This window comes from Homalodisca vitripennis, chromosome 5, assembly GCF_021130785.1.
Source record: "Homalodisca vitripennis isolate AUS2020 chromosome 5, UT_GWSS_2.1, whole genome shotgun sequence".
Lineage (NCBI taxonomy): Eukaryota > Metazoa > Arthropoda > Insecta > Hemiptera > Cicadellidae > Homalodisca > Homalodisca vitripennis.
The window spans coordinates 172,866,178-172,885,094 of record NC_060211.1 but is presented as its reverse complement, the minus strand read 5'-3'; the positions used below and the strand labels follow the sequence as shown (position 1 = coordinate 172,885,094).

The 18,917-nt window shown below is 32.5% G+C and overlaps 1 protein-coding gene across 1 annotated transcript; it reads left to right on the top strand.

Annotated features, from left to right (window-relative positions):
- Window positions 1–4,883: 4,883 nt before the first annotated feature.
- LOC124363732 (uncharacterized protein DDB_G0286299-like) lies at window positions 4,884–18,087 on the top strand. Its single transcript, XM_046818995.1, has 5 exons — window positions 4,884–4,896; window positions 4,978–5,162; window positions 14,192–14,313; window positions 15,872–16,997; window positions 17,929–18,087. Exons 1-5 carry the CDS (start codon window positions 4,884–4,886, stop codon window positions 18,085–18,087), a joined length of 1,605 nt encoding a protein of 534 aa, XP_046674951.1.
- The last annotated feature ends 830 nt before the right edge of the window (window positions 18,088–18,917 follow it).

Here is an 18,917-nt window from a genome sequence, read left to right as displayed (position 1 = left end):
AGGAAAGTAGGTGAAAGCACCATAGCATTTTCAGATTCTTCACTTTGAGAAGTACCATTTTCAATACCTTGCATTACTGGCTGTATACTCATATCCAGGATATCATCATTTGTTTCATGATCACAGCTTCTTCCTTCATTTCTCTTAACATGAGATTTCTTCTTTTGTTTTTTTTCCTCTTGTTGTGTTTGGATTACATTTGACTGACTGGTCGAAACCCTCAGTCTTGGCACATATAATTCACATTTCTTAACAAATGTAGGTATTTCTGCCCCAGAACTATGAGAGCGGCAAAGGTTGACTTTAAATCTTTGTTTAGGTCTGCATGATAGATCGATAGTCTTTTCTGGTTGGACAAGATCTAGTGCCAAGTGTTGACAAACTGTATCCGTTGATTTACTTGGATGTGTTTGGGGGAACTCACGCTTCTTCACTCTGAAACAAATAAATTCAATTGAGAATATCAATTTACAGTGAGTGAATACAATTTTAAAATTTATCTTTTGTGTACACAATTACTTGGTATCTCCGACATTCTTAAAGGGCTTTGTTTTCTTAATGGATCTGACAGGGACTTTTAAAAATCATATCATTGTCCGCCCTTCTGTGTGATAGTTCTTGATGAAAGATGCTAGAGACTTGATACTCGTTACATGGATTTACGCTGTGATACGTACAAGGAAGACTTTAGGGTTAAAAAGTAAAAGCACTGATTGCCTGTCTATGTGATAATCTCAATAAAAAGATCCTTGAAACTTGAAATTTAGTATGTAGGTTTCTCGTGGTCCAAGAAACAACGTTTTTGATTGAGGTCAAATTGGTGAGATGACCATCCGTCTATCCGTCTGTACGATATCTGAATAGAAAAGTCTTAAACTCTTGTACATAAGTTACTCTTGGTCCAAGGAAAAGCTTTGTTGACCTAAATCCAGGATCTACTAAATTTATAATTTAGACATTATTTCTTTACAAACTATTTATACTTTTATTCTTTAGTAATGTGTTGAACACATCTATTTGATCTTTTGTAAAGACATGATTCAATATTTATAATAATTTACTAAAGGGAGTTTATACATAAATAACAACATTTCATAAGTATGGTGAGAGACATTGTACTACATGTACTCCATTATCACAAACTACTACAGTTGATACTTCAAACTCTAAATACTTATTCTACAAATACCACTTAAAATTAATATGTTTTAAATAATTTATTATAAGGAAAAATACATCATAAACTTATCAAAAAGCAAAAAATATGATTTAGTTGAATTTCATTTGCTTGAATATTTTTATATCATAACACAACATTAATCAATTCAGCTTCCTAAAAAGTAACTTCCTTCCTGTATGTAGCCTCTACTATTTAAAAACAATTTGTATAGAAGTATAATAAAAAAAAAAAAAAAAAAAAAAAAAAAAAAAAAAAAAAAAAAAAAAAACAGTATGAACTTTTCTTCTTTGAATTGATTTTTCTAATTCTATATTAGTTTAATTACAATAGAAACTGCTAGCAAACGATATCACGAAGGAAATTCAGAATGGTAGCTTGTTATATTTACCAACGAAGTTATTCTTGTCTAACTTTGTCTAACTCTGACCGCCTGCTCGTCAGTTCTGCATCTCCTACTAAGCCATAACCAAACATATCTGTGGCATGTATTACAGCGTTCTCAGTTGTCACGAGTACTCGTCTACTACGTATCTCATTATTATTCTTCATCATTTAGTAGTTATATGATTAGTTTGAAATATTTATCTTGTTTTACAGTAAAATGTATTTTAAACAGTTGAACCTTTTCAGTTCAATTACATTTTACAATGAAATTGAAATTTATTTGAAACAATAGTTTTGTAAATAGTTTCTTTTTTTATTTTCATGGGTAGACTTTAAAAAGCGGCCTACACTCGTTAATTTGTTTTTTTTTTATCGAATGGTTCGATATTTTTATCCGAAGGAATAATTCAATATTACAATTTTATTTAACTTAGCACATGATTTCAACTTGAATTTTAATGTAAACAATAAACAGCAAGAAGTAACTAAGAGACTTTGAAAATGGCGATGAATATGAGGAAAATATGTTAGATATTTCCTCACAAAGTGACGAGATTTGTGTAGCTTCAACATGTGAGTTTGGCTCCTGGTAACACATGGGGAAAATTCTTTCCTCCATTTCAAAAAAAGCGGTTACTTATTGATATAAAAAGCTGGGCAAGTTATAAATGTTGTAAGGTTTCTTTTTTATCTAAGTCTAGGCCTTGAATTATAAATCCTTCTGATCTATTATTAAGGGTCTAGGTCATAGTTGGTTTTATTGTTTTGTAAAATTAGTGTTAAATTTATGTATTTAAAATTGTAATGTACGAGATTCATCTTGTTACTGTAATTTAATAAAACTCTTATTGTGCACGATTTTCACATATCGAAGTTGGATAATATATCGAAATGTTCAATATAAACAACTGAATAACGAGTGTAGGCCGCATATTAAAGTCTCTCCATTTTCATCAATAAATACATCATTGTAAGTAAAAATGCCCGGTTTTATACCTTTTTTGCTTTTACTTTTTATTATTTAGTTGTAACAAAAATAAGCTTTGAACTTAAAAAAACAAAATTCTTTTTACTTGTCTTGGAAGTTTAATGGATTAAATTAGTGGCGTTGTGGAATGGTGGGTAGGGTAGGTTACGATAAGCAGACCTGGTCTTTTTTATATAGAAAAAATGTCATCATCGATAACTAATATTCACATCTCAAATCCTAGACTATCAATCAATATAAAAGTATCTATAGTCTATAGTCCTCAATAACAATCATGTAGTTTTAAATTAAAATATGAATTTAATATTTACAGTGATCAAACAAATTATTATAACCAAAATTAGAAAAACTCAAGATGACTATATTTGCTCCTTTCACAGTTACAGTTGTTTCCTTCCCACAAATTTCACAATATAACGGGTTTTTCGGTACGAGTCTAACATGTTGAAGCCACGAAAAACATGTCTCTGTAATTTTCACATTAACGGCCGCCGAGCGTCAAAATACGAGTTTCGCGTTATTAACTTATTGGAATTGTCCTACAGAACAAAACAATATAAGGTTTGACGGGGTGGAAATGAGAAAAAATGAAAGTTCTAGAACCTGAAAAATGGAACAACACTGTTCAAAGCGCGGAGCAATATTTTCCCCATGTTTCTACATACCAACATCAGGCAATCACATGAACCTTTTGTGACCATGATTTCCAACCTCTATGATGGACCATTCATACGGATGTGAGGCGCCATCTTTGCAAACGTTAAATGAAAAAATAATACTGAAATGGGCAGAATTTTGGATCGCAATATGAAACAATGTTTTTCTTAAATTTCGAGCTAACAAATTAATATAGTTGTTATCGAGTATTGAAGACGAGTGCCTCCGGACACACCTGCTAGTACTGATGGTGGCGACATGTGCATGACACACTGCTAGTACTGATGGTGGCTTCATGTGTATGACACACTGCTAGTACTGATGGTGGCTTTTCATGTAGTATGACACACTGCTAGTACTGATGGTGGCGACATGTGCATGACACACTGCTAGTACTGATTGGTGGCGACATGTGCATGACACACTGCTAGTACTGATGGTGGCGACATGTGCATGACACACGCTAGTACTGCTGGATGGTGGCGTCATGTGCATGACACACTGCTAGTACTGATGGTGGCGTCATGTGCATGACACACTGCTAGTACTGATGGTGGCGACATGTGCATGACACACTGCTTAGTACTGATGGTGGCTTCATTGTGTATGACACACTGCTAAGTACTGATGGTGGCGTCATGTGCATGACACACTGCTAGTACTGATGGTGGCGACATGTGCATGACAACACTGCTAGTACTGAATGGTGGCTTCCATGTGTATGACACACCTCTAGTACTCATAGTGGCATCGTGATGCATGACACACTGCTAGTACTGATGGTGGCGTCATGTGCATGACACTGCTAGTACTGATGGTGGCGTCATGTGCATGACACACTGCTAGTACTGATGGTGGCGACATGTGCATGACACACTGCTAGTACTGATGGTGGCTTCATGTGTATGACACACCGCTAGTACTGATGGTGGGCTTCACGTATATGACACACCGCTAGTACTGATTGTGACTTCATGTGTATGACACACCGCTAGTACTGATGGTGGCTTCACGTATATGACACACCGCTAGTACTGATTGTGACTTCATGTGTATGACACACCGCTAGTACTGATGGTGATTTGATGCGTTTGATACATCGCTAGTACTGATGGTGGCGTCATGTGTTTGACACACCGCTAGTACTGATGATGGCGTCATGTGCATGACACACCGCTAGATGATGTTTAATGCGTCATAAATTACAAGTTGGTCAGTTCAATGGTTAATAATGTATCATATTTATACAAATAAGACGTTCATATTCTTGTAAAAAAAACAATTATTTAAATATCTGATAATCTCATGTTTTTCTAAAGTTCCACCCAGATTATTTTTTTATCAATACGTTAGAGTACATTAATTTAAAGGTCCTACACCATCTAGAACAATTGTGAAGATGGCATATCTCAGCTAACTTCAATTGCCACAATTTAGTGAAATTTTACGCTCAGTATAGATTGGAAGATTGCTGGAGTGATATGTGTTTTGTGTGTATACTATTTTCACCTTTATTGACTTACTGGAGTGGCTGTATTGTAACTTTTATCTTGAGTGCAAGCTCGCACCTTTACCCTCCTACATTTCACGAAGATTTTAATAAGAAAGTAACTGACAGTTTGCTGAGTGAACATTCTTAAAGTCAGTAGCATATTTACTATCTCTGATATATTAATGGCGATACAGGGTATTCACAAAAGGGTGTCACAAACTTCTTGTTATAAACATAGGTCCTCTATCTCCTCTAATTTGAGTAAAATTTTTACAGTGGTTCCTGAAAAAAAGGAAGCAATCAACACCCCTCTGTTGGATTATATTAAACACAGAAGAGCAGAGAAACAGAAAGCCAGAGAGGAGAAGCGGGAGGAGAAAAGAAAGAGGGATTTAGATAGAAAAAAAGCCAAAGAGGAGCAAAGGCGGATAAAGAAAGAAGAGGACTCTTCTGTAGTAAAGGCAAGTAGTAGATTACAAGTAAAAGTTTCCTTTTTGCAACCCGGGACGGAGTAAAAGTTACTCCGAATTTGGTTATTTAGTTTTAAGTTAAGTTGAAGTGCAGGATGTTTTTCAAAATGACTAGTTCAAACTTTCTGAACTTTAAAGAAATGTTATATTATAGTTTCATACATAGTGCGAACAGTTTACACATCTCAAATGGTTAGTAGTAGAACGGATTAGTTCATTTAAAAAGGTTTTCCACAAAATTGGCCCTAATATAATTTAATATTTTTTACTTGTTTTTAGAATTACAAGGCATTCAACAACTGAAAATTGTTTGTATGATTCTAAAAAATTTCAAATGTTAACCTATATTGTATTGTATATTATTTTATAGGTTTTTAAGGCGTATAAAGTTTGATGAAGAACAAAAATTAACTTAGTTATTTATTATCATATAATGGCTAAAATTGTGTGTGTGAATCTCTTTTTTATTAGATATAATGCAAGTTATAAGGGAACGTGCCTACACTACTAGAACAGAATATTCTCTTTACATTTTCTTTGAGAAAAACAATATTGTCATTTATTATATTTCTATGGTTTACACAAAATTTAATCTCATAAATGGTATAAACTAATCAAAAGTGTAGACTGGTAATCTATAAGCCAGTTTGTTAGGTTGGGGTTCAAATTCTTGCCAGTCAGTATCTGTAGATGGTCTGGGAGATGGTCATTTGATGTCGTGGAGTTCCAAAGTGGGATGCATGCACGTCTTGTTTGATATCCATGTATAGGCCTATTGTTATTTCTTTGTCGATTTTTGTTCTCAGAATATAAGATTACATTTCTTTTATAAAAGTTTAACTGTCATGATCTTTAATTCCATGAAGGCATTTTGACATGTTTCCAGTTGATGTTGATTGGCAAGGATCCTTGTTACCCCTTTTTCTAAAATCAAAACTCAATATTTGTCTTAGATGACCCTCCCTCCACAATTAGATGATATCTGATATAGGTCTTACAAAGTCTGAAGTATGCTGTTTTAGCTATGGTATTGTCAGCAGTGGTTTTTATTTTTTTCAATAAATCCTTTTGCATAATTGGTCAGTGTGGGGTGTCCAATTCAGGTATATGTAAATAACTAGTCCCAGGAACTTGTTTTCGAGATATTTGTTTGCAAGTTCTGCCAGATTATTTCTCTTTCACAAGAGGGATTTGTTTTGTTTCTGCCATGTTTGCGACTAGGTAATTTTCTTCTACCAATACTGGATTAGGTTTTTGTAGGCTTAGGTTAATCCTAACCTGCAATCCGTCGATGGTCTTGTCATTTGCAATAACGGTGGTATCTGAGCATACATTAAACATGAACACATGTTGTCCAGAAGAGGAAGTTCAATTGTCAATAAAATGGAAGAAAATTGGTCCCAAAACGGAGCCCTATGGGAACACCTCTGGTAATGTCTTTTGGAGTAGATTTTGCAGCATTCAGCATGCGGTTTTCTGATTATTTAACTTCCACCACTTGACTGTGTCTTCAATTAAGAGTGAAACCAATCTTTTGCTTTAAACCAGTCCTAGTGCTTCAAATTTTGAAATAATGAAGCCATTTTTTTTTTTCTATAAAGCTAACTATTGTTATTGCTGTAGATTTGTCTCTTACAAATCCATATTGCTCCTCTATTATATTAGTGAGTTGTTATGTACAAAATAGCGTAAAAACCTAGAAAGCACAATTATTATTTCTATTACTTTAGAAAAAGCAGAAACAAAAGTAATTGGTCTGTAGTTAGTTGAATCACTCTTGGGGATTTTGTTGTATTTCTGATAGACTTTGGCTAGTTTTAATGCATTAGAAAATGAACCTTCTTGGAATGATTTTGTTTATTACACTGGTCAGTGGCAAAGTTAGTTCATCGAAACAAAAATTTTAGAATTTTTGGTGAGATTTCATCTAGTTCAGCTGACAATTTAGGTTTAAATAATTATTACAGTTAAAACTTTCTCCAGAGTGGTTGGGACTTGTTAAAATGCCTGTTATATAGTATTGTGTTAGACTGAGGCCTGGCTCTTTGTGTGGCTATTCAGCAATTTTACTTTGGAGTCAGATTTACTTTGTTTACTTCTTTATTTATGTATTATAGACCATACAGCTTTAGAACTGTTTTCAGCCTTATTTATGAAGTTGCTTGAGGCTATTTTTCCCAAAGATTTTAACCTTAGATCATATGATATTTCTTACCGACACATTTAATTTTATCCTTATTAGTTCATGTTAGTTCATATCTTAACAAATCTAGATGTTATTGTTGTTTAAGTTCTCGTAGTTTACACTCATCAAAGGATATTTGGTTGTTATTGTTTCTGGTTTAACTTGCCTTTTTCTTTGGGCAAGTTACATCCAGACCTGAGACCAATTTTGTGACGAATTCGTTATGTCTTGTTAACAGAAAGATGTACACTCAACCAATACCTGCTAAGATACTTTTGAGATAGTTCTGGTTGTCAATGAGTGGTCTTTTCATTAATGAACAAACCTCTGAATGTTATTTTGTTATTAAAAACCCTAACATATTAAAAGGAGAGTTGAAGATTCTCAGCTGGCACAGTATTATAAGCTGATTGTACTGGCAACCATCTTGGTTTTAGCCCTCTAAGAACAATTTTAAATTTTTAAAATATTCAGATCTTTATTTTTAATCGTAAAATAATGGGAGATGTCTTATTTTAAAGATAAGGTTAACACGCAACTAAACGTTTTTATCAATATGTATAATGGTTTATTCGAAGAAAAATCTTAAATATTTTTGTACTACACCATTTCAACATTCAAAAAGTATACACTTTACAAGAAACACTAAACAATGTGTGGAAGTGTTTTAACCCTTGCCGAGCGGCATCCGTATATATGCGCCAGCCGCCAGCTGCGTTCCATCTGGCTGCCGCGCTGTCGCCACACGTTACTTTCAACGTCACCTACTACGTAGCAGCACTTGTCGAAGTAGCCCTGTACACTTAGTACACCTTTCTGTTTAGTAGGTAGCAGCACGTATCAATAAACCTATGTGTTATTTGTTTTCCCACCTTTTACAATGCGATCATTGTAAAGTAAACAAAATTAATAACTCGTGATTAGTGATTCAGAAGTAACCTTACATCTACATTATGTTTATTTCAGCTGTTTTTTATGTGTTGTGTTTTTTAGTAAAGTTATATATAAATAAGGTAGAGACTCTAATGTAGGAAATTAGTGACAGTAATATCGGACATGTGTCGTGCCGCGCCGTTCCCATGCCTCGCTCGTCTTGGTGTCGTGACCCCCGCCAGTCCAAGGACGCTACACTACACGTTCACCACAGCAATTTTCAAGATAATATATTAGAGTTATACTGACAAATAATATTACTAAACATATAAATATGGGTAATATATAAGCATTTTACTCACTAACAAAATATAGGCATTGTACCTTATTTATATTATTGATTGAAAAATATCAAGTTTTAATTATTAATTTTTGTAAATATTTAATTAAAAAACATTTAAATACTCTTTTCATGCAGTTATGTAATTATAATGTTAAAACAAAAAAGAAAATTTAATTAAAAAAATATGCGTGGTAAAGTGTTTTTGTATCTTAATATGCCGCTCGGCAAGGGTTAATAGTATATTTAAAATGAGACATTTCCCATAATTCTACAACCAAAATGTAGGTTGTAAAAGTGTTTGGAGTATAACATGGCTCTTATGGATTAAAATTCAAGGTCATTTCACTATAGCCAGCTCTCAAAGTGATGGGTGAGACTTTGACAATGCATGGTGTAAGTATGGCATAACTGCCTTAGCTATTGCTCTGACATTTTTATGTAAAAATTGTATTGTATTACAAATTTTGTAAATCTGACCTTTTTTTCCACAGACCTCTTCTACCTCTCCTGTCAGTCCTAAGCCAAAATCCACCTGCCCAACCAATACTTCCCTTACCTCTTACATCAAACAAGAAAGATGATAAAGTAGAAGATAGAGTAGGAGATAAGGTACATCATTCTCAAAAAAAGGAAAAGCAACCACCTCCATCCCATAAAACAGTAAGGGAAGAGCTGGAAGTTACAACAAAGGTTCGTGAAATGGTTAACTTTTTTAATAAATCCATAAAAGAGAGTAGTAGCCAGAAGTCTGGAATAGACAGTGCCATGCATGTTTCACCTCAGACGTGTGTGGAACACAAAACTGTAGAATCAGAAATCATACGAAGTTCAAGTGGAGTGAGAAACAAAAGTTTAGATAATCTAAAATATCTCTTGCCAAAAAATGGTAAAAAGTGTAATTTTCCGACGTCGTCTCATTTTAACGAGTCTAACAATATTGCTCCTTGTTGCAATGTGATTCCGATGCTAAGTTCTCGCAATAAAGTGTTCGTGCCCCGGTCGTCAATGGTACGTTCCCAAACCATAAGTGATATCGTCATGAAACCAGTCCGAATCGTCCCTTCGGTCTGTCAAAGACCTAAAAAAGTAAGTGAAACAAATGTAGAAAAGGTCAATACAACTTCTAAAACTAATTTTCCTGCCGAAGTTTTCAGAAAGAACTTAAAAAAAGTCGTTGATGACGTACTCGGAAATGCGAAGGTGAAGAGTCCAAAAGAAAATGAAATAAACAAGCCAAAAATATTCATGAGGCGGGTTTTTGGCGGATCTGGGGAACAGTGCACAAGACCGGGATACAACAGTCCAGGGTTTTATCTGCCTCCCAGAGCCTTTGGTTGTGGCCTGGGCGAAGCTACAAGTACACACATAAAACACTGTGGTGACGGCAAGCGCGACGGTCCATCTCCTAGGTCTGTCCAATCAGCTCCTTCTACTAAACCACCATCCGTGCCTGTATTCCCTAAAAAACCTCTCCCTCCATTTTCTAAAAAACCTGTATTATTGTCCAAGTCGGACGGTGACATAGAAAAGACTGAAAGTGTTCTTAAACTAGGAGGATCCCAGGAAACCCTCAAAAGGAAAATCGAACCTTGGGTGGTCGAGGTCAAACCTCACATTTTGAGAAGACCCTACGTCACCCCAAAAAAATGTTTGGTTGTGGAGGACAGCAATAAAATTGCATTTTGAACCTTTTGGTTGTATACAATATCTGAAACATTCCAATAAAACAATTCCTAGACGATGCAACTGGAAGCTCACTGTTATCCAGCTAATACATGATATTATTTCCAGTTATTGACATGATAAATCATGCTCAAGGTATGCAACATTTTGTTATCAAAAGAAATGTATGACGTTGTGTAATAATATTTAATGGAATTATAATTTTGACGATTTTGCAAAATTTAGTTTTTATTTAAAGCTTTTATTTTTAGAGTAACCAACTGTAGTTTTCGTTAGATATTGGGAAATCAATATATACACAATTAAAATATATTTTTACATAATATTAAGTGGGATTGATGAACAATCAATCAATCAATCAATTGGTGTGTCAGGATTGCTTACCAATATTCTACCTATAAATTCTATCCAATATTTAATGAAAATTATTGAAAAAAGAGCACATTTACATAAATTTTTAGAGATATTATTTTTATTTTAGTAGTACTGATTTCTTAAAAGCGTTTATTTATTAGATTGAATAGTTGTTTTTATAACTAAAAACTGAAATTTGTATTTAATCCTGTTATTTTGAAGGTTTTTTGTATGTTTATTATGGAAAATGTATGGGCAAAAAAGTTTATCAGAACAAAAAAAAACCAATGGTAACGCTTTAATTTTTTTCAAATTAAATTGAATAATCATACTTTAATGTTAAATAAAACGCATATTTTACCTCATAGAGACTCCAGGTATAGCCATTTAGATGTTCTAACGAATAATTGAATTAAAAAATATATTTATTAAGTAATTTTTCATCTACCCACGTCTATAACTAAAAAAAAAGACATAAAAGACATTGGGAATAAATGAAATTGAAATATTTTGGAATTATAACTCACTTTATTATTAGAATGTAAGATTTCATACATACAAAATACTGTGTACACATAATAATAATATTTTGATTCTTATGTATACACAGTATAAATGTATTATAAATAATTACATACATATCTTTTCCAAGTCCAACACTTAGCATTGTCAATTTTTGTAATTACTTACTGGTAATTTGTATTGTCGAGATGATGGTAATGAAGTTAGCCAGGATTTGTATAATGCCATGATGCAGCATTGAGTTAAATATAGTGGACTCTCGAGAAAGTTTCAACAGTTAACTTGAATAATTCATTACGAAAAATTCTAGCTTTAAAATATTCTGATGATTTCCTGAATGATGATTTGGTTTAGTTTCATGTTTAAGTTTAAATTGACAGTTATCGTTTTGTATTTAATTATTATAAGCATAAATAATCTCCCTAAATAGTCATTGAAGCATGTTGTGAAAAAAATAGAACACAATAAACTTGTATTGTATTTTGGCTCTGTTTATTGACAGAATTCATATATTGTGGATAGAGACAGAAAGAAAAATAATGAATTAGAATGAAGTAGAGGAAAAAACTGGATAAGATAGTACAACATTTTTATAAGATTGTCAATGTTGCTATAACAACAAAAAATATGCATTTTATCAGTTCCAGCTAATTTAACATATGATTGTAACGATTGTAGCGGGAGTTCATTGTAACGATATTCAGCTGAAATTTTTGGGGATTGCTTTTTAAACTATGAGTATGGGCGGATCCTTGAATGCAGAATAATTTTTTTTATAGTTGAGAAATCCGTTGTGGATTTTAAATCTGAGCGTATGCGTTTTTGATTAAACAATCACTACTAACTATAATATATATGTCTTGTTTAATTCAAGTTCTTTGAAACTAGTTTACTTGGTTTTATTATGAATTATATTATTTTCTGGAATTGGCCTGCAAAGATTTTGGTAAGATAAAAAGTAATATTAAGTATACGTGCAAAAATATTTCACCAGTTTTTAATTTACAATATTCATTTATACTACCAAAATACATCCCATGGAACAAAAGAAGACTGTAATACCAGATGTGGCAGTTAAACTCCAAAAGGTCTTAATTAAATGAAATATTGAATTATAGAATTCAAGTATGTTCAGAACTCATCAAGTGCTCAGGTGAAATTATGTCTGTTTTAAAATAAACGTGAGTATTTTTGTATATTATTTGTATATTTTTATCCATGTAGTTTTTTTAACTTTATTGTAGTCCTGTATGATGTTTTTTTTGATAGGATGATAGACCAATTTGATGTGAACTGTTATTCCACGTGTTCCTGCAGTCTTGCTTATAAAATTTAACTTGTGTCAGTCAGTATTCATTCTTATTATTATCAAGACTATTATATATGGGATGAAATATTAAGAAACTGAAGCTATTTATCAAACATAAACTGTAATATTGAAAATATTATATAGTAAGGCAAATTGAGTAAAATTAAATAGTCATTTACTTCCACAAATCGCAGATCAGTAGTAAACCTTTTCAATCCTTGTGTCTTTCAGGCAATAGTCTAGTGTTTATTACTGTGTAGTAAAATTGTAGCCTGGAACCGAGAAGAGTAAAGTGCTTTTGAACATACTATAAGATAAGTGCTTTTGTAAATTAGAATAGATATTTTTGTATTAGATTTACAAAGCACTCATCTTAATTACAGGAAGATGTTAATAGTTGGTACGGTTCTTTTTTCAGTAGATTGATCTTTCCAAAGATGGTTTATTAATATTCTAGTGTGACAGGATAACAGGATTTCAGAAATTTGCCATCGTTATGGTTACAAAAGGTACAACACAACGTTTCGAGGATTGGAATCTATCCTCTTCGTCAGGTGGGGTAGATATAAGAGCATACAAAAATTGAGAACAGAAAGAAGAAAAGAAAGGAAAGAAAAGGGTTCAAACATACCTAAAAGCTGCTTGGAGCCTAGTCCAGGTGTTGTCACTACAGAGAATGCAAGTCCTGAGCAACAAGTCACGAGTACGAGAAACACAATCACACATCACACCATGTTAGTGTCCCGCTTTCATCTGTGCTGGTTTGATGTGTGATTGTGTTTCTCGTACTTGTGACTTTTTGCTCAGGACTTGCATTCTCTGTAGTGACAACGCCTGGACTAGGCTCCAAGCAGCTTTTATGTTTAAACCTTTTCTTTCCCTTCCTTTCTTATTTCTGTTCTCAATATTTGTATGCTCTAGTATATTCCCCACCTGACGAAGAGGATAGATTCCAATCCTCAAAACATTGTGTTAAACCTTTTGTAACCACTTTTGTCACGATGGCAAATTTCTGAAATCCTGTTATCCTTTCAAACCTTCGATAGTCGATAACAAACTTTAAACAAAGAATTCTAGTGTGGCTGGAGAAGCAAGTACCATCAATGCTTGAAAACAAAGGATTGTACAAATCATTTGTTAAAAAGGTCAGTGTCCCCTTCAATAAAGTATGATGGAACAGTACACTGGACAATGAAAACTGATTCATATCTCAGGACAAATAATCAATGGAGAGACAAATCTGCAATGCTACCAAAGTGTAATAGAACCTTATAGGAGGATACAAATGCTTGATCTCCATTCATTATTCAAGATGAATTTTTTTATTTACACCATTAGAACATTTCGTTATTTTTTATTTTATTCTTTTTGTTAATTGCTGGTAGATGATTTGAAAGTAAAACTATGTTTGTCATTGTTATGCAGTAAAAATGTACATGAGCAGATTGTTCTGTAATAAAATATAATAAAATAATAAATAACAGAATAAAAAAATTCTGTAATTCTCTGATATTGATACCTTTAATATTGTGCCATCATGTGTGACTCAATACTGCAAACTCCGTCATTACCAGCCTTCTGAAAACTGACAACATCCTGCCAGAAATTAAATTTGAGAGTTGTTTGAAAAATATTAATATTTTTATTAATACAGAGATTTTTTACTGTTATTTCTGTGAGTATTTACGAGTTGAATGCTTTTTTAAAACTAATGTTAGTTAAAGATAAGTGACCGTAGTATTTCTGCACAGGTTTTGAACAGTCAGAATACTAATAAAGAAAAACCCAAGGATAAAGAAGTGAAGAACTACGTAAAAAAGAAGCCAGATGAAGAGAAACTCTCTGGGAAAGAAAAATCTTCAGCTGAGTCCAGGTAAGAGATAATATACCATACATATGATTGAATGTAAATACTTCTGAAAATTCTGTAAACGTATATGTATATGAATAAAGAAAATTTTGACTTTGACTTTAGACTAAAACGAATAGCGGTATTTGTCAAATCTGATGTTTGTAAAATACCTTGATAAGTTTACATTTGTGAAAATTTCATACTTTTTCAACTTTTTTGTAAATAAAACACTTGCATTCTATTCAATAAACCACTAAAAAAAACCTGTGCTCTCATCATCTTCGCTTAAGTTGTTATTTTTTATACAGCATCAGATTTTTATGAAAACAATACAAATTGTATCCCTACAAAAATACTTCTTTAATAATAATTATAACACTGAACAGTGCTATTATCACACAAGGTTAGGTCGACGTTTACCACAAATGACATAATGTCCATAATTTATAATATTTCTCAATTTGTTTTATACTGTAATAAACTAAAAAACAACACTATTAATTTTCCCAATTGCGATCTTTAATGTTTTCTAAATACTGTCTCTAGACTAGATGATTTTAGCTTTGCATATTGTAAGCTGGAATCTTTTTGTATGCGAGTCACTTTTTACACAAATTATTTTGTTGTTTTTTTTTATAACTAAAGAGTTATTAAACATTTCTAGCTTTTTTAATACAAGTCAAATATAAGTAAAATTTCAACAAAGACTCTTTTTGATTGTTATAAAACTCATCTGTTGAAGTAATTACTTGAAACTGTCAAATTTTTAAAGGTTTTCAGCGTGCTCAAACTACAAATTTTTTTCTTCCTGTGCTTTTTTTTATAAAAAAATAAATATGCAAATTATATATTTTTTTATTTTTAATAAATTGTATGTATATTTTGGGTTTTTATTAGAGTGAGATTTGTAAAGTCCTATGCTGTGCTAAGTGTGAAAAAGTAAACAAAACTTTGTTACTAAAAAAGCATTTATTATCTTTTTAACTTGTAACAAAAAGTAATTGTAATTATATTTCCTTATCCTGTAGCTTTCACTGAGGAAAAAGATATATAATATATTTGCACTTTGTTAATTTGTATGTACTTAGGCTACTATTTATTTTCAACATACGCTTGAAGTGTGAATATAGTCAGCACTTACAGGGAAACTTAGTGGAATGCTCCGCTAGTTAGATACTGTTTTAGAGCTGCTTTACATCATTTCAAGAATTTTGTTGAGTACGAGTGTAGACTTTTATGTTATATTCTCTTAATGTTACTACCACGTGTATGTACAAATTTGAACCGACGGAGAGTAAAGGTCTCCAGTGTACACAAAAGGGCAATGTTTGGGATGTGTTCACTTTGGGACTGTCAACATGACTACAGGGCAGTTTGTTTATAATTATGATACTTCAAAGGTTATTTTCATACCGTGAATTAGATTTTTACTCATTTTGTTACTTATTTTAAATTACTAGATAATGCCATTTAATAGTGACATTAATAATTATAATATATGATATTACTCTCTGCTTTTATATTTTATTGCTATTTATTGCCCTTCTGTGTTGTTTCTGAGAATTTCGTACATTTTTAGGTCTAAAGAGAGCAAAGTGAGGACTGGGAAGAGCTACCAAGAGGAGCGACAACGCCAGGCGGAGCGCAGAGAGGAACAGCGCAGGAAGTTGTCGCAGAGCCAGAGTAGTAGTTCGGTCCCAGAGGCAAAATCTTTGACTACTACTGAGGATAAGACTACTGCTGGTGGAGAAGAGAAACCATCAGAGGAAAAGACTGTTGCTTCTGAATCAAAAGGAAAAGAATACAGAAAACCAGAAAGGGCGTTCAAACGGGAGGAAGTTAGGAAAAATTCATACAAGTATGAAAAATATGACAGTAAACGTGATAGAGACATTGATGAAACAAGAAGACCAAGGAGGACTACCAGTGAGAGAAGTTACCAGAACAATAGAAGGGATGATGAAAGATCGGAAGATGGGGGTAGAAAGAGATACTCTGAATCGAGAAGAAACCATGATTCAGCTCAACGTGATAGATATAAAGATAAAAATAAAGCATACAGCCAAAAGAAATCTTATGGATCGACCACAGAAATCGATAAAAGTAAAAATTCCGCAGAAAGTACAACCAAAACATCTGGTAGCAGTGATACTGTCAATGAAAGTACTGGAAAATCGGCTTCAGATGCAAAGGAAGAAATAGAGTCAGTAGAAAATGATTTAAAAATGGAAGCACAGTCTGTTAGTTCTAATAAAGAAGCAAGTAGAGAAACTGAAACAAAAGATTTGGGAGCAAAACGAAAAGTTTTTGAATTAAAAGACAAAACCAAACCAACAAGAAGAAAATCATTGGATTATGATAAAAGTAAGTCTTCTTCCAACTACAGCTCTAATAAAGGTTATAGCAGGGAGAAATGTCCTGAAAGAAAGAGGCGGAATTCTGTTGGATCCAGTAAACAAAATCAAGATAGTTCAGATGAGTCTAAAGGATTTTTAACGAAAGAAGAAACATCTAGAGAGGCAGAACCAAAAGAAGGCTCTCCAACGGATCACGAAAATGAAATATCCAAAAGTGAAGAAATTATTCCAAAAGAAAACACAGACATGGAATTCGATGAAAAAGATAGAAATATTCCAAAGAGAAGGAATTCAACAGGAGATAGACAAGGCACTGAAAAAACAGTCCCCAAGGCGAAATTCGTTGGGGTCAGAAGATAAAACACAAGTTAGTAATTTCAAAGACCTGAAATTTGACCGTGATTTATCATCTGAAGAGAGTAAACCAAGAAATGAAAAAGGCACAGAACGCAGCAGTCGTGATCCTAGAACTGAAAGGAGGATAAGGAATAAGGTAATCCCAATTACTTCTTATTAAAATCATATACAAACTTTTGATTTACATAGAGTTTTATGTCTTAAAATTTTATGTTTAAAAAGTCTATTTTTTATCTTATAGAGTAATTCAAAAATCAAAGTTAAAATTTTTAACAAGTGTGGGGTATACAAATTCTAAATTGCAATGATTGGCAAAACCACTATATTGGACAAACTGGTTGATCCTTCAATAATCAGGTTTTATGAACATATAAAAGCATTGAAGACATCATCTTAAAAATATGTGACCAATTAATTGACACCAGCCATACATACACAAACATCAATAACAATCTTGAAATTTTACACGAATGTAAAAAAAAAGGCACCTATTGTAAAATTTAGAATACTTTAAAGTGCCAAAATTAATCGTAAAATTATTAAACGACAAAGATTTTCTGACAAAAATTTATTATTTGATAGACTTTTAAACAATATAAATTGGGCCACTTGCCTGTGCAAGGAGCTTACAGATGAATAGAATATTGTAATCGTTCTATTATCTAGAGGTTCTTATTGTGATACAAAACCAGTAATAGTAAAAATATTAATTCATTTTAGAAAAAATAAATTAGGTCTTTCAATCTTTCATTAGTCCTGTTTTTTGTTTTTGTTTTAAAATCAAGAATGGAGTCGTTTAAATTCTTATTAGTCCTAGTTTAATATCAGGAATGCAGTGATTACAATTTTTAATTTGGTCTGATAAACGGTTGTTGTTTACGAGAAGAGCCGGTTGCTGAATGATGGACTGTTGCTATTACAGGATCGACCGAGCATAGAGATCTACCGTCCAGGGATGGGAAGGTTCAGTAAACAGCGTTTGGAGAGAGAAAAGGGTCTCGGCAGCAGCACCGAAGTGGACTCCCCGTCCTCCAGCCCTTCCCCTACGCCCGTTCTCAAACACAAGCTTGTTCCCCACTAACTCAGCATTCAAGATTTGGAATGGAATTCCTAACCTTTTTCACTGAGATCTTTTAAAATTATATAAAATTGTTTTTATTATTGAGATATATACATAGTTATAAACTGAGAATAATTAGAGAAGACATAATGTAGGTTTATGTGTGATAAACATCTTGTACACTTCACCAATATTTATTTTATTAACTGCTTTACTCAGTGGATTAAAACCAATACATACCTGTTGTATAGCTGTTGTAAATAACACATTGCATGAGTAGACAGATTGCAAGAATTATTATAGTTTGTATTTTGCTTTGTATGTAATTACTGTTATAAATAATTTCTATTATGTTGTATAAACAGAACTATAACGTTAAGTCATGAGAAACGGTGTACAATATTATATTCTAGTAGTATTTGTTGTAATTATGAGTAATTTACCCCTAGATTTATTTTCAAGGTGTAATTTATTTCTTATGTATGCTGTGATTAAAAATTGAAAATCTTATGACTTATGAATAAATGTGTAATATTCATTTAACTGTCCAACTCAATTCTTTAGAGGCAATGTAAAACAAATAAAAGCAAACTTATTAAGAATCCGAATGAAAAACCTAATAAAAATTAACTGAAGAATAAATAAGAAATTGAGCCTGGATCTAAAAAATTTAATGCATCTGTAAGAAAGAAATTTAAAAAGAAAGCAATTATAATTCTCAGGAATCAATGATTTGCGGGCAGCAGATTTATTAATAATGTCAAGTTATTCAGATCAAAATGAAGGATTTAAATATATGTTAATGTTAAAGATATATTCTTAAAATACATTTGGCAAGAGCAATTAAAATA

Coding starts and splice junctions, on each gene's coding strand:
- LOC124363732 (XM_046818995.1), top strand. Junction 5,163..14,191: donor AGGACTCTTCTGTAGTAAAG/GCAAGTAGTAGA, acceptor ATTTCTGCACAG/GTTTTGAACAGTCAGAATAC. Junction 16,998..17,928: donor CCAAGGCGAAATTCGTTGGG/GTCAGAAGATAA, acceptor TTGCTATTACAG/GATCGACCGAGCATAGAGAT.